Raw genomic sequence first — 14,342 nt, 5'->3', positions numbered from 1 at the left:
TGTAGGCAGAAATCAGATGCACGGGAGTCTTTGAGAGGGAGAAACGGACAACCTGCCACCAGCAGCCCATTGTCAGAGCTAGCAGTACCAGCCCGAGTCCGGCTCGGCTCAGAGCAGCTCTTCCCACGCTTGCACCACCTGCAGCAAAACCCCGTTCGTTCCATAGGTCCCATATCTTCAGGTAACGCTGAACCTGTAGGGCTGCACGCAGCCGTACGGGGCTTGGGACAGGTCAAGCCCAGGCAGCTCCTTAAGAAGCTTGAACACCTCTCCAGAATCAGCGAGATGTGAAGTGGAGGACAGAGATGCAAACAGAAATATGTCAGGCTGAGGAAAGGATCAAGAAACTACAATTTATTGTGAATAAATGCAAAAGTCACTTTTGATAGGAGCAATATTGTGCAAATCTCTGAGATTTCCTTTTAATTCAGTTATCTGACAATTCTTCCAGTAATTGCCAAACTGAATTGCCATTTTTTCTAATGAATAGCCTTATTTTTTTCTGTTTTTAATATACTAATTTATATCAGTAGTTTGTATTGATCTATTTAGTCTTGATGAAAATGTCCCTATCCAACTAAAATCTTCCTGTTTTCCATCTCCAAAACTTAGGTGGTTCATCATTTCTTTCTATTTCCTATAAATAGCCAGTACTCAAAGCTCCTCAAAAGGGCCTGTAGAGGCATCTTATAGGGAGTATCTTCTGCCTCACAGCAGTGGTTTGCATACTGCTTTTCAAGTACATTTTCAAAAGAGAACTTGTGATATCTATTGGGTGTTTAAGAAACTACATAATTCTGCCATATCACACATGTTTTACTATTGCATAAAATCCGTACGTGATCTAAAAATACATCACATATCAATGTTCTTTCTTGTCCTCTTTTACACACACACGTATATACAGATGTGGGAGAAAGAATTTTATGTACATTATTACTGTAGAGTAAGAGCAGTTGAACAGATTAGGATGGAAAATCTACGGTTTTGAGGTCAGTCTGCCCAGAACTTTTCATGTAGGGAGCACCTAGATACCCAAAAGCTGTTAAAACTCAGCGAGACAAAAAAAGCCAAGGTTTCTCAGAATAAAATTTAGGAGTTGAAGTGCCTGCGGCAGCCTGCCCGCACGCCCCACCGACCGGCAGCCCTGTGCCCGGAGCCCTGTGCCCGGAGCCCTGTGCCTGCCACACCTGCCTCAGCCTCCATTCCCCCCGCTCACCTGGGAGCTCCCTTCTTAGCGAAGCATCGCAGAATTAGGAGGAATAGTAAAACTCCAGGTGCTGTCTGTCGCATGGTGATAGACGATTTTTTCATGTGAAATAAAAAAGTTGCTATGTGCTAGGCTTACTCACATTTAGGTGAGAAGAGTTGGGTAGCGTTAAACCAAACGTGAAGGAGTACTTTGGCGAGCTCAGAGAGGCGTGCATGCAGGACGATGCAGCCTGCATGCTTTAAACTACAAAAGGAAGGATTTATTTTATAAAAGTTCAATGGCCAGTAAATCTTAAAAAATTTTACTCTCTATAAAAGGACTTTATTGCTGACTTTCCGTATGGAATTATTAATTGTAAGAAAGATTATGCTGAATAAATGAAAATTATTTTATAAAAACCCATATTGACTTTTGAAAGCTTTTGATGCTTTGCATCTTACGATATTGTTTCTATTTGGAATGCCCCTAACGCGAACAGTAAACCCTTGTCCTCTCCTGCTCTTCCTTTATTTTCAGAAAACTTTGTACAGTTTAGGATAATTTTTTATTTGCCCTCTCAGGTACATCAAAGATTATCAAGGTCCCTTTTTACTTTTTCTGCTATTAAAACTGTGTGCAAAATGAGTACCTTTATATAATGTAGACTTTTAGTATTGCTGTGCTTATTCAATTTTTTTTTCCCTGCAACAGTCTGTTCAATGAGACAGTGAGTAGTTACTCAGCTTCATAATTACCATGAATATAATGAATAATTACTCACATTGAGTACTGTTTCGTTTTCAGTAATATTAAAGGTGGCTGCTATTCTATCCCTTTTAAATTGGTACCACTTTTAGCTAGGTATGTCTCGCATGGTGCATTTTGCCACAGAAACCCAGAGCAGTTTGCATGTAAGACTTTTCTGTAGGTAAAGCAAAAGCAATTGCAATTTATTATTTCCTGCCAATGCAGGTGACATATTTTCCTTCAATAAAATAAACCATAGCTATTCTTTACCAACTAAAGTTAGGTGTGAGCAAGTTTTTTAAGAACTGGCTGAAGTTCATTTCTTGGCATATATTTAACTCGTGCTCTTCAATAGCGAGCATCATGTGGTCAGTCATTTGTTATGCACTTTAGGTCATCAGCCATTAAATATCTCAATGATTTTTCATGTGCATGCTACAGATCTGGAGTTACAAACCAGAGATGGATCACCCTGTCTTAGAAAGGCAGCCTCAGTGTTGGATGTAGATAAAATGAAGCGCACTCTGTAAGAACTTTAAGGATGCTAATTAATGTAAAGGCTATTGCATGAACATTGTGTCGCTCAGAGCTATAGGTATATTTCATTTAGGTTGTTTTATAGTATTTTTTAATGTGACTAAAGAGTGTGGGCCTGATCTTGTTTTTATTATTGTCTCTATTTGAGCAGACAAATCTATTGCTCATAAAGTCTGACAAACTGAGATAGGAACTACTTACTCCCTCTTGAGCTCCATGAATATCATCATAAAGGGCATCATATATTTTAATATATATATAACCTTTTCTGTATGCAGCACAACTTCTTCCACTTCAGGTAATGCCACCACGGTTTTATTAAAACAGAACTCCAGGGGAATATCTGAGGAAGACAGAAGTTTCATCTCTAGGCAGGCATGCAGGATTTCACCCTTGTACGAAATGAAAGAGCTTGAAAGGAACTTTCCAAAACTGCGGGAGTGAGAGCTCTGGGATCCCAGCCCTGCTTCCAGTGTTGGCCAGGCAAAAGGGGGTTGGTTTTGTTTATTCACCCGTTGGCTCTGGGAATCTTTCATCTCTCCCTGCACAGTCACCAGGCTTCAGTGGGAGGAATGAGGACCAGGAGGTGAGGGTTTGAACCCAAACAGGCTGGAGAACGCAATTCCTGAGCGCACGCTGTAAGCCCTTGTGTGCTAATATGCAAAACTGGAGAACCATTTCTTCCTCCTGATACTTTTTCGAATAGAATGACAACTGAATTCAGTGAAGTCTGAAAGTGCATGAGATGTGGTTGTGGGACCAGCTCTCTCAGAGCTGCGGTGCCTTTACATGCCTGTCTCTGAATCTTACAGCGAAGGTGAAACGAGTCGCACGCATAGATGCCAATGCCACAGTGGCTGCTTGGGTTTAGACCTAACATAGGAACATCAGGTGCAAAAGAGAGATAGTGAGTGATTTTAGGACTACATCATGCTGGAAAACTGGTGTTCAAAATCACTCTGAGACCCAAGAGTGATTTATCTTGCCTACAACCAGTTGCCTCCAATCACTCAAGTGAAATCCATCTTAATTCACTCTTCCCAGGTTTTGTGAGCAGTCTTTTTTCAGTCCTGAAACTTATTCAGTGTACAGCCAACCATGGATTTACATGTACTTCTTTTCTCTCTAATCATTTTTTCTCTCCCTTTTGAATAGACAACCTCATTTTTTTCTTAGAGACTATATAAAGGGGTTTTTTATTTGTTTAATCCTGTTTTACAGTATTCAGAAGGGTTTGGCATTCACCAGTAGATAAACAGATGAGTTTATTATTGTTTACTTCCAAAGCTGATTGAATATAAATTCCTTATCATTACCTTTCAAAAGCTTGTTTATAATACTCTTACAGTCTTCAGACAATAGTCCCATTTTTCCCTATTTCCTGTAATTCGCATTTTCTGACCTGCACTTTTATTCAACAAAAATGAGATACCCTCTTAAAACTGCAGAATCAAAGAGTGTAAATCCATAGAGGACACTTATTGTTCAAAAAAAAGACAAATTACTCCTCTACCTTTCAATTGTCTGAGGATAACTTCTCCCGTACACCCACACACTCCCTTGAGCCCCTGCATGGGATTGTTTAGGTGTTTTCATTAAGGGATAAATAGAATTAGAGTACACCATTTATAGGAACCATTTAAGTGGCATCAAAGGTAAAAATATGACCATAATAAACAAAATGTAGTTCCCCTGGTATGGTATTATTACTTGGTTTCTCTCTACACATATAATAGGAATGACCCTGCATAACTTTAAAATGTGGGTATGGTAAACACTGCATCCAGAAAGTTACATCTCAGCATTTCCCACATTAGCTGCAATTTGAGGCAATACGTAGATGAGGAAAGCAGTATGTCATCCCAGTTGTACTGTATGCTGTTTTGAGATAAGAACATTGTAACCTGCCACCATCAGTGCACAGCTCCCAGTGTGTTAAAGCTGTCATTAATACAGCTTCTTTTGAAATTCTGAAAGCTTTGATTTTTTTTGTCATTAAAATGTCCCTGTGTACTTAGGCAGGCATTTTAAAGTGCACCAGTATGTTTGGCAAGTCAGTGACATATTTGTCAACGATATGCAGCAAGCCTTATCTTGTGAGGGTGCACCTTCCTCGGTACCACAGGTTTCAGATGTGCTCATAGTGAAAAAATGCTACAGTTCAGGTCTCAGTATTTGCCAAAAGTAGCCTTCCAACTACAAACGGGTGTAGTCCCAGCTGCATTTATCCACCGGATAGCCTAAGATGGCAATGGAGTGTTGAACAGTTTATGAAAGACCTGAACTACCTCCATTTATCCCAGTGGCTCTCTGAATCCTGCCAAATTCCCAGTGTCCCTACTTCAGTGAAGCAGCTAAGTCAAGGGAACGTGTGGCAATGTGTCTGTCCTCTCATCTGATGGCAAAAAAGTACACGTTAAAATACAGGCTCAAATTGATGGCCTTCTCTTAAGTAGGTTACAAGCTCAGACTGACCCATCTATAAATAATTTAGAGGGTATAATTTAATCTGTGCAATGGATTCAGTGTGTTTCCCCCTCGTTTGGTGAGACCAAATCTTATTACTTGGTGTATTCAGATATCACTGAACAAAGTCCTCAAATTTTTCATCATGGAAGCATAGGAAAGCACCTCTGTTCAGGAAAAATAATTAGCAAAAACTTTATTCCAACAATGTACTGAGAAGTAAGCATACAATACTTAAAATTACGTAGGTGCTAAAGTGTTTGCCCAAGTCCTGGGACATCCTGCTAGGAAGCATTCCCTGATTCACTTATATCTGAAGTATAAGAGTTCCCGGAGTGAATCTCTCTGGGGACTTCATGAACACTGACCTACAATTCACAGGATGCTCCTCCACACCAGCTCCATTTGTGGGCACTTTTGACGTGCGGTTTGTGTAAGGTAGTTTTCCACTTTTGTGTATTTGTAACCTTCCTTGTTCAAAATAGCTTCCCTTCGTAGATGAACAGTTAATTTTATCACTAAATACTATATTCTTGATCTTGCAGAAGACTTCCTTCACTCCAAATGCTGAATGTGCTTGGACTCCTAATGAGTGGGGGAAAATAGATCATCTGGCTATAGTGTTTGGATGAATTGAGCTCATTGTGCCAGAAATATTTTAAATTCTCATAAAAGTCCCAGAAGTGAAGCACTTAGGCTGGAAAGCAATAAGCAAAACCACAAGTGTAGGGGGAAAAAAGGAAAGACCTACAAATATGTAGGATATAGAGTGGCAAACTATTAAATTATCCTATTAATTGGCCATACCTGTAGACACAGATGCTTTTAAAAACTGATGAACTTGCTCTGAGATCTTTGCTACAGAGCTCTCTGGTGCGTGACACTGGGCCCAAAAGTGCTTTCCCAGATTTATGTGGAAAAGTAGTTAGGAGAAAAAGTATTTCTTGTTGAATGTAGCATTTTAATACCAGAAATCTAATACCTTTTCTTTCTATTATTTTGTCAAAGCTGCTTCATTTAATCCAAAGGGGCAGAATTTTTCAGTGTGTTAGGGAATGATTTTTTTTAATAGAAGGAAACCAGATACCATGTTATTTCACTTGTATCCTCTCTTCTGCTTACTGATAAGTGATCTCAATCCCACTGAAATCACTGAGATTTCTGATATTGAATAAAATCAGAACAGGAGCATGCCCGTCATCACTTCCATCACTCTCCAGAAGCAGGTTTGTCTGTGTGGTAGAGCAGGGACAGGTGCCTAAGCACTCCCAGTTATTAGCACTGACCAATTCTGGTGGAAAGCGCAGCTTTCTTAAATTGGGGTGGGATTTGCCTGCTGTTGTCTCCTGCCTAATCAGCCCCTCTGTTGGCAGGGTTATTGCTGTTGAGGTAGACCACTGAAATTGTACATCTTCATTTTAGATGTTACGAACATATTGTTAAAACCATCTGTCTGGCTTGTCATTTGGGTAGAACTGATGGAGAAATTAGTCCTTGATGGAGACCCCCAAGGGGTAGGGTTTTTTGTCCCTTCTTAACTGGTAGCCCCAGTATCCATTCTGAACTATGAAATGGACTTTCATAGCTGAACTTCTTTTAAAATAAAAGGCCTATATCTTCAACTTGAAGCAGAAGCACATCGTTCTAGGCTAGAGGAGGTGGTCTCCTCCTTGGTTTGTTACATGTAGGATCATCTGAGAGACAACATAAAATGGATACGGAAATCCTCAAAATCAACTACAAAAAAACCCCAAAAGGTGTTTGTAAGCACTTCTACTGATTCAACCGTAACTTGAAATTTGGAAGTAAAAGCACTTTATTTGAGCAGCCTTTCTCAAAGACATTTCACTTTACTTTTTCCAGGATTCACTGATGTGATGCCTCCACATTTTTTTTCCAGCTTAATCTATTGGGTCAAAGAGTGACAGCAGAAGAATCTATCTGTCTTCTTCTGCCTCCCTTCAAAGCGTGAAGTAGCTGTGGGCCTGAGTTATGAATGTTGTGCAGATCAGGGGCTGGAATAGCTTTTTTTGGACCCATACAAAAATAATGAGATCAGTGAGACCAAGGCAAGAGAAAGCTCAGGAAACATGTCCCACTCTCACCTTGTACAAATCAGTTCCACTGCTGGCCACAGGTGGAAGAGGCAGACTTTATTTTCTTTATTTTCTTATTAATATCCGTATCTTGCCCAGTCTTTAACTGACAGTAGCAGAGTACTGTCATTTCAACCAGGAAAGCAGAATGTTGGTTCATTTAATTTTTTAATGGCTAAATAATCGTGTAATTATTGGCTTAAACACCGTTTTACTTAGACGTGCTGTCTTTTCTAGGTAACATTTCGGACAAGGATCTACCACTGTAATATCAACAGCCAAGGCGTCATCTGCCTGGACATTTTAAAAGACAACTGGAGCCCGGCGTTAACCATTTCTAAAGTTCTCCTCTCCATCTGCTCCCTCCTCACAGACTGCAACCCGGGTAAGACGAATTAACTTTCACATTCGCGTTCATTCACAGTTCATATTCAGTCAGCTACTAGGACGTGGCCGGTGCGCTGTTTTACTGCTAACTACTAAAAAAAGACAAAAAAGGTAAATTTTAAATGCCATTCATTTAAATTAAGACATGGTAGAGAAAGAAAGCACAATTTCAGGAGCTCAAGTGCATTTTTAGTACTTGAGAGTAAAATTCTTTTAATTCAAAAAGTCTAATCAGTAGAAAATTCCTTGTAGTAGGCTCTAACTTGGATATTACAACAAGGATATTAGTACCAAGAAATATTAATGAGTTAATAAATATTGAAAAGGAAAGCTTTCATTTAAATATGCTGATAATATGGTCTCTGAAAAGAATATTAATGATAACTGACAATGATAGATGTCTAACACAGACTCTACAAATAATGAAAATTAATTTAAATGAGGTTTATTCAATATCCTGGACAGCCAGTATGAGTATTCAAAGCAAGCTGTCATTCTTATTAACTAGCATAGCACTTAACCTCTTCCCTCAACTCTTTTAGATTTGTTTTCTGCCATTGACCACTAGATCTGTAATTTCCACTTTCTCTTACCCTATTTACCAATGAATGATTCTGACACTAGCCTTGGAAAACTGTAGCATATAGAAATTACTAAAGAATCATTAAAGAAAAATTAAGTTATCTGTTTACATGTTGTCAGGGTTATTGCTGGTTTATTTTTTATTATACATGTCTGTCTTTTTTTTAACCTGCCCTCTAGCTTTTAAACCTTTAGATTTCCTATTTTTAAACTTTTCTCCCCAACCAAAGGGCTAAAAATTGCTTTGCAAAGGGCAGAATGTGAGATTCTTGTGTAATCAAGAGCCAAGTCAAAAGCTGTAACAGAAGACTGAATTATTTCCAAGCTCAAACTAAGGTGAAAGTGGGCAAAAATGCAATTGACTGTTCTTTATTTTCATGTGGGTTTGTTACTGTACATAGTGTTAAAACTTGTGGCATTCCTTCCACCAGCTAGAGTGGTAAAGGAGCCCTGTGTTACCACTTTAGGCACATAGATTTCAGGTGTGTTGGATGCTCTCTGCTTACGTCTCTGAAGGATTGACTTCTGCTAGTGTCTGCCCCACAATATGCAGAGGTGCCTATAGAAAGTCAGGCGGATGGTTGACAGAAATGTAAAGAAAAGCAAATGAATATTTGCTCACATGTCTTAGAGACCAGGTAAACCACTAGAGACACTGCAAAGCTGTGCTGGGATTGAGAAACTGGCACTAAGTATGTGCTCATTTGTGGCCGCCTCTCTTTGGAGGGATACTGTCAACTTGAAAGCTGCCCACTTTCCAGTAGTGATTTGAAATTTAGAAATTAACTACCTCTGCCCTCTCAATCTTTTTCTTTCCCTTGGACTATTTTGACAGATGCTGTCTAACAACAGTTGTAGCTGACCAAGTGTGTAAGAGGAACACTAAAAACAGTTACCCAAAATATATTACCATATGCAACAAGTTAACATACTAAAAACAGGAGTTTATTCTTCCTCTCAGTTTCTTTCAGTTAGTAGTCATAAGCATTGTTATGACCATAGTAAATAAAACAATTTTATGGCATTTCATTTTCAACCATTCTCTTTAATTACACAGTAGTTTTGGATTTTGTTACTTCTTCATGTTAAAATTTTGTGAATTCCCCTATTACGAGGAGCTGATGGCAGACAGGTGTGAACAACTGGGTCATTTTTGCCTTCCTTTGAGATTGCCTGTTTCATTTTAGGTACTTTTTTAATAATAAGTGAACTTCGAACGTTAGTGATGTACGACAGAAGGCTTGCAGAACCTTACAAGTTCTTACTTTACAGTGTATTGCCTAACATGCTACAGCCTGTTCTGATTGTACTGCTTGTCCCATTAATTTTTTATGACATTTTATCATTAACAAGTTACTGTTTCCATGCCATCCAGATTGAACATGATAGATAAGTAGATGGATGGATGGATGGATGGATGGATGGATGGATGGATGGATGGATGGATGATAGATAAATAGATAGAGATACACATCACTGATATATATATCGCTGAGATGTATCACATATATATATACACATATATATACACAGAAACATACATCTATATATTTTCCTCTCTGTCAGCTGGGAGTAATTTTCTAATCCCTTGGTCCTCTCTTCATCTAAGTAGTCTGCCCCTTTCTAAAGGCAGAAACCCAACAGGGGTCTCGACTTGATAAGCAGCTCTGACTCTTTGTTCACCATTCATCAGCCAGAAGCAGATCAGGTCAAATGGAAAGGCAACACTGAACCTCCCACAAACATAAACACTTGGGATGGGTGAGTTTTCCACCCCCAGCCTCTCTGAAGGGAAAAATCAAGTATCAGTTACCCCCTAGTCTTACATTTATGCAAATCTTCATTAGAACAACAAATAGCAGTAAGAATGGCAGCTAATTAACCCTCAGTCGTACACAGTGATTAAACGGAGCTGGAGCACAGCTGCAGCTTCACTGGCAAGCGCTGCTTTTCTTCTCCAGCAGGCTGGGCAAATGAAAAGAGGTATTTGCTCCTACCGCTCCTGTCATTCACACAGTAATCTACAAAAGCCACGGAGAGAGTCCCTTTCCTCCCCAGTTATACATCACCGCCCTTTGTTCCCTATCACTCCAGGCAGGAGCGAGTTTGTCCTTTTTTAAACAACTAATACAATCCTGTACTCATAAGCTGTCTCAGACCCTTCAGTCCTGATTATTATTAATTGTCTCTATTTTGCTTGGCGGTATCAGCCAGTAAACTGCATTAATGAAATGTCTGAATTTTGTAACAGCTGGCTGACTTTTGTTGGGGAGGGGAAGGGGTTCCGTAGGGTTTGTGTATGAGTGAACATGTGTGAATTATCTGAGAGTGCGAGACAGCCAACTGGAATGGTATCAGAGAGATGGGAGAAATGATGGGATACACTAGCATTCAATCTGGGGATCCATATTTTCCTTTAAGGTGGTACAATGGGGCACAGCACGCACCTTTTTCTACAAGCCAGGGCCCTAATCCTGTCAATATTTGGCACATGCATGGGCAACCCTACAAAACCTAATAGATACATTCATCCGCATGAAACCGAGTATGTAAGTGCTCCTAGGCTCGCTGCTTGAGCGCTGAAAATATTTACTTCCAGTGATAGCTGCTAGGGCTTGCCTACTTGGGTAGTTAGTTATTCCAGAGTAACTCCATGTGTCGACACTCCCCTCTTTGAAAATGTGTTATGTCAAGTCATGAAAAACTGTCTTACTTGGAGTAAAAGTCAGCTCTACTTTAAATATTTAAGCGGAGCCCAGGGAGTGTAAATTCCCACACTGCCTTAATCCAAAGGAGCTTTCAACTGTGGATGGCCTCTGAGGTTTTGAGTTTTCACTGAGCTTGAAGTACGAAAACAAATTAATTATTTTTATATTAAGAGAGCTGGTGATGCTGATCTGGGTGAAAATGCCTACTGTTCTCATTTGGTCGTTGCCACCCCAACCCTGCCAAAGGTGCTCGAGCCCCAGGAAAATTCTCATTTGCAAATGCTTCAGGGAAAATAAATTGAAACACCGACAAAACTGCACTGTAACTTTTTCCTTCAGGTGGCCTCCTTCTTCACACATTCAAAGTCTGAACTTGGCTGGCCTGATTATCCCTGGTGTCTGAACAGTCCAATGTCAGATCACGTCTGCTTAATAACACGTGGCTAAGCCTTGATTAGGACATCAGAACAAAGCCTGCTATGTCTCTCTCACAGCAGCCTCTTCACTTCTGGTGTCACCCTCCATCTCTAGCTCCTTAATGTTTTTCCCATACACAACCCCGTGGTCAGTGGGGGTTTCATCCCTCAACTGACGTTCGCGAACCTAATGCTTCAGCGCTGCTCCTGGCCCTCTTCCCCATGGGGCAGGCTGTGCCCGGCTGCAAGCGCCTGCAATGGGGCCGGGCACGGTGGTGCAGACAGAGGGTAAGAGGGGCAGCCGGAGACGGGGAGCAGCCACAGCACTGCTCTCCCACAAACACGCCCTGCTAGGCTGAACGCTTGGCTGGCTGCTGTAACCAAAAAACTGCTGCGGGGTTCTACAGCGCCTTGCTTGCTTTGCTCTTTTAGAAACCACTGTCTGATTTCTAGCCTGAAGTGACTCACGGGAATTTTATACTCGCTTGTTTTTAAGCAACTCTTATCCTATAGCTTAAGTGACAGTTTTCCTGGTTTTCATTCCCAATGTATTAATAAAGAACCACCCTCTTTCCTCCTGGTCGTTTATTTGCTGCACGCTAACCGGACCTGTGTCTGTTAGCCTCCTTCCCTAACAGAGGCTTTCGTTCCCCTGCCCGTCCTTACAGCCCCCTCCCGCCCCTCCATCGCGCTGCAGTCGTCCTTCCTCAGCATGCCTGGCTGGCGTGGAGGTCGTCAGGGCATGAGGCACGGCCAGAGTAACCCGCTCCTCATCACCATCATCCGGGTTGAAATATTTACTGCTCCCCCTTGGATGTCCCCATCTCACTGGCAGCCCTGGCAGAGGTTCTCTCTTACCCTGGCGTTTTCACTGTTTGTCTGCTTTCTAACCCAATTTAGTGAAATGATGCGGGAAGGGGAAGGGGAAGGGGAAGGGGAGGGGAAGGGGAAGGGGAAGGGGAAGGGGAAGGGGAAGGGGAAGGGGAAGGGGAAGGGGAAGGGGAAGGGGAAGGGGAAGGGGAAGGGGAAGGGGAAGGGGAAGGGGAAGGGGAAGGGGAAGGGGAAGGGGAAGGGGAAGGGGAAGGGGAAGGGGAAGGGGAAGGGGAAGGGGAAGGGGAAGGGGAAGGGGAGGGGAAGGGGAAGGGGAAGGGGAGGGAAGGGGAGGGAAGGGGAGGGAAGGGAAGGGAAGGGAAGGGAAGGGAAGGGAAGGGAAGGGAAGGGAAGGGAAGGGAAGGGAAGGGAAGGGAAGGGAAGGGAAGGGAAGGGAAGGGAAGGGAAGGGAAGGGAAGGGAAGGGAAGGGAAGGGAAGGGAAGGGAAAGCTTTTGCTAGAAAAGGTCATTAACCTCTGGCAAAGAAAATGCACAAAGAACTTAACAGCAGTAACCACTTCACCTGGGACAGCACTCGCTGGGTTAGTTGGTCTGACACTGCTCTCAGATACTTCTGTGGCATATTATATGCAGTGTAAAGCTGCTTGTCTCTTGTTATCCTTTAAACCCACGCCAGAAAGTGTGAGACAGTTTGTGCAGTGTTACATGGAAAGTTTTCTGTGAATAGTTTGAGATTGAAGTGTAGGTGTCCTCACAGTAAATGTCCTTGCAAGAGTAAATGCGTTGGACAGATACCGCTACATCACTTTGATGTGAGCCCCATCAATTTTTATAGAAGTTTGCAGTTGCTCAGCACATCTGAAAAGCAGACTGCTTATGTTAAAAAACTTTGCAACACATATTGTGGTTTTCAGATATAATGCACCTCGGTTAGAAGTATATGTGCCGGTGTTTTACAAGTAGTGCCATGAATCATGAATTTACTAGATGGTTTCATACTTTGTTAACCCACATTAAGTAACATGGCTGTGCATTTTAATGACTTACATTTATCTAAGCATAGATAAACAAAGTCAAAAAAGATCCTAAGATTGTGGGCATCTTTACTTGTCTCACTAAGGGACATGAGGCATACTTTCAAGCTTTCTTTATATATCAGCCTTATTTTTGCCTTTATCTTCCCCAGAAACTTCACCGTTTTCATCACAGAGTAGGTATAACTGGCGATTTTGAGTAACATACTATTGTTGTTTTTCTATTGCAATTACAAATTATCCATGTGGTTTGGCATGATTTAGGTTTGCCTAAATTTTCTGCCAAAAAAATATTAACACCCTTACCTGCACCTGCATGAAGGTGCTGGTATTTAGGAAACTTTAGAGGTGGGTCGCAGTTACTGCGATATGCTTTTTCCTTTTTCTTTTTTTTTTCCCTTGTTATTTTCCTAAAGGTTTGTAAGGTTCTGTATTGTACTGCTGAGAGTATAAAATCTCAGTTCTGTCACCCTCTGCAGAAAAGGATTCAATACTGTAATTTAATGCATGTCTTTGATCCTCGCTGGGATCCAAAACAGCACTTTGGAGAGTGACTTTTCAACATAAGCATAAAAGCCCTAAAAGCCTGAACAGTATTTGCCCAGCTACAGAGCTGCGAGAATTGCTGCTGTCCGTTTCCAGAACCCGTGCAAAACAGGAGTAGGTGCGGAGATTTAAGTCAGGCAACATGTGAGGGGAAGAATTGAACTAGCGTCCTGTCTCGATTTCTCAGCCCGTTGCCCGTTCAGCCAGCAGCGTACACCTTCGGAGGGAGACTAGTGCCCTGCTGCAGTGCCACTGCCCCATCCCTCGGCAGGTTTGCCTTCGGCAGCCTTCCCCGGAGCTCGCTATTGGGATGGCTCCGGCCGGGGTGCATACCTGCACGCCTAGCAGGAGGCCCCCGGGTCCGGGTACAAGTGCAAGGTGGGTAGATCTGACGTTTAGAAAGTTTTGGACACCTTCGTATTTTTAATTTGTGTTAGTGTTTGGGAAGTTTAAACTTCATGCAAATGCTTGTTTGTAGCAAGTCCTTAATCTTTACCGATGCACATAAGGTATTGTCAGGTAAATCTCGATAGACCTGTTAGGGAGGTCCCTTGCCACCCTGCCAGGAGCTCCTGCCCACTGCACCACCAATGGAATTGTCTTCTGCACACCCCCAGGGAAAGGGAAGTCCCAGGGAAAGGGAAGTAGGTTTATTTGAACCCTCTCAGGAAAACCCATCTCCCACTGGGAGCTGGAGCAAGGCTGACAGCCTTCAACGTGACGCCCACTGACAGGCTCCATTCTCCTGGGTGCACTGGAGTGATTACCTCTTGTGCAGGGGCATTAACATCCAAAATTGC

General features: G+C 41.9%; 1 protein-coding gene across 2 annotated transcripts in view; it reads left to right on the top strand.

The window, feature by feature from the left end:
- The window catches only part of LOC309417907 (ubiquitin-conjugating enzyme E2 E2), a gene marked incomplete at both ends in the record, with an annotated part of 320,158 nt that overhangs the window by 175,219 nt on the left and 130,597 nt on the right, over positions 1-14,342 (top strand). The window contains one exon of one of the 2 annotated variants that reach the window (XM_082015530.1): positions 7,276-7,423. The exons of the other annotated variant lie outside the window; for it this stretch is intronic. Coding sequence (XP_081871656.1) covers positions 7,276-7,423 — 148 coding nt within the window. The remainder of the gene's footprint in view (positions 1-7,275; positions 7,424-14,342) is intronic. 2 annotated transcript variants of the gene reach the window in all.

Source organism: Phaethon aethereus, assembly GCF_964289735.1.
Source record: "Phaethon aethereus genome assembly, chromosome: 2".
NCBI classification, from domain to species: Eukaryota; Metazoa; Chordata; class Aves; order Phaethontiformes; family Phaethontidae; genus Phaethon; species Phaethon aethereus.
The sequence above is the reverse complement of the archived record's forward strand: the minus strand, read 5'-3'. Positions and strand labels throughout refer to the sequence as shown.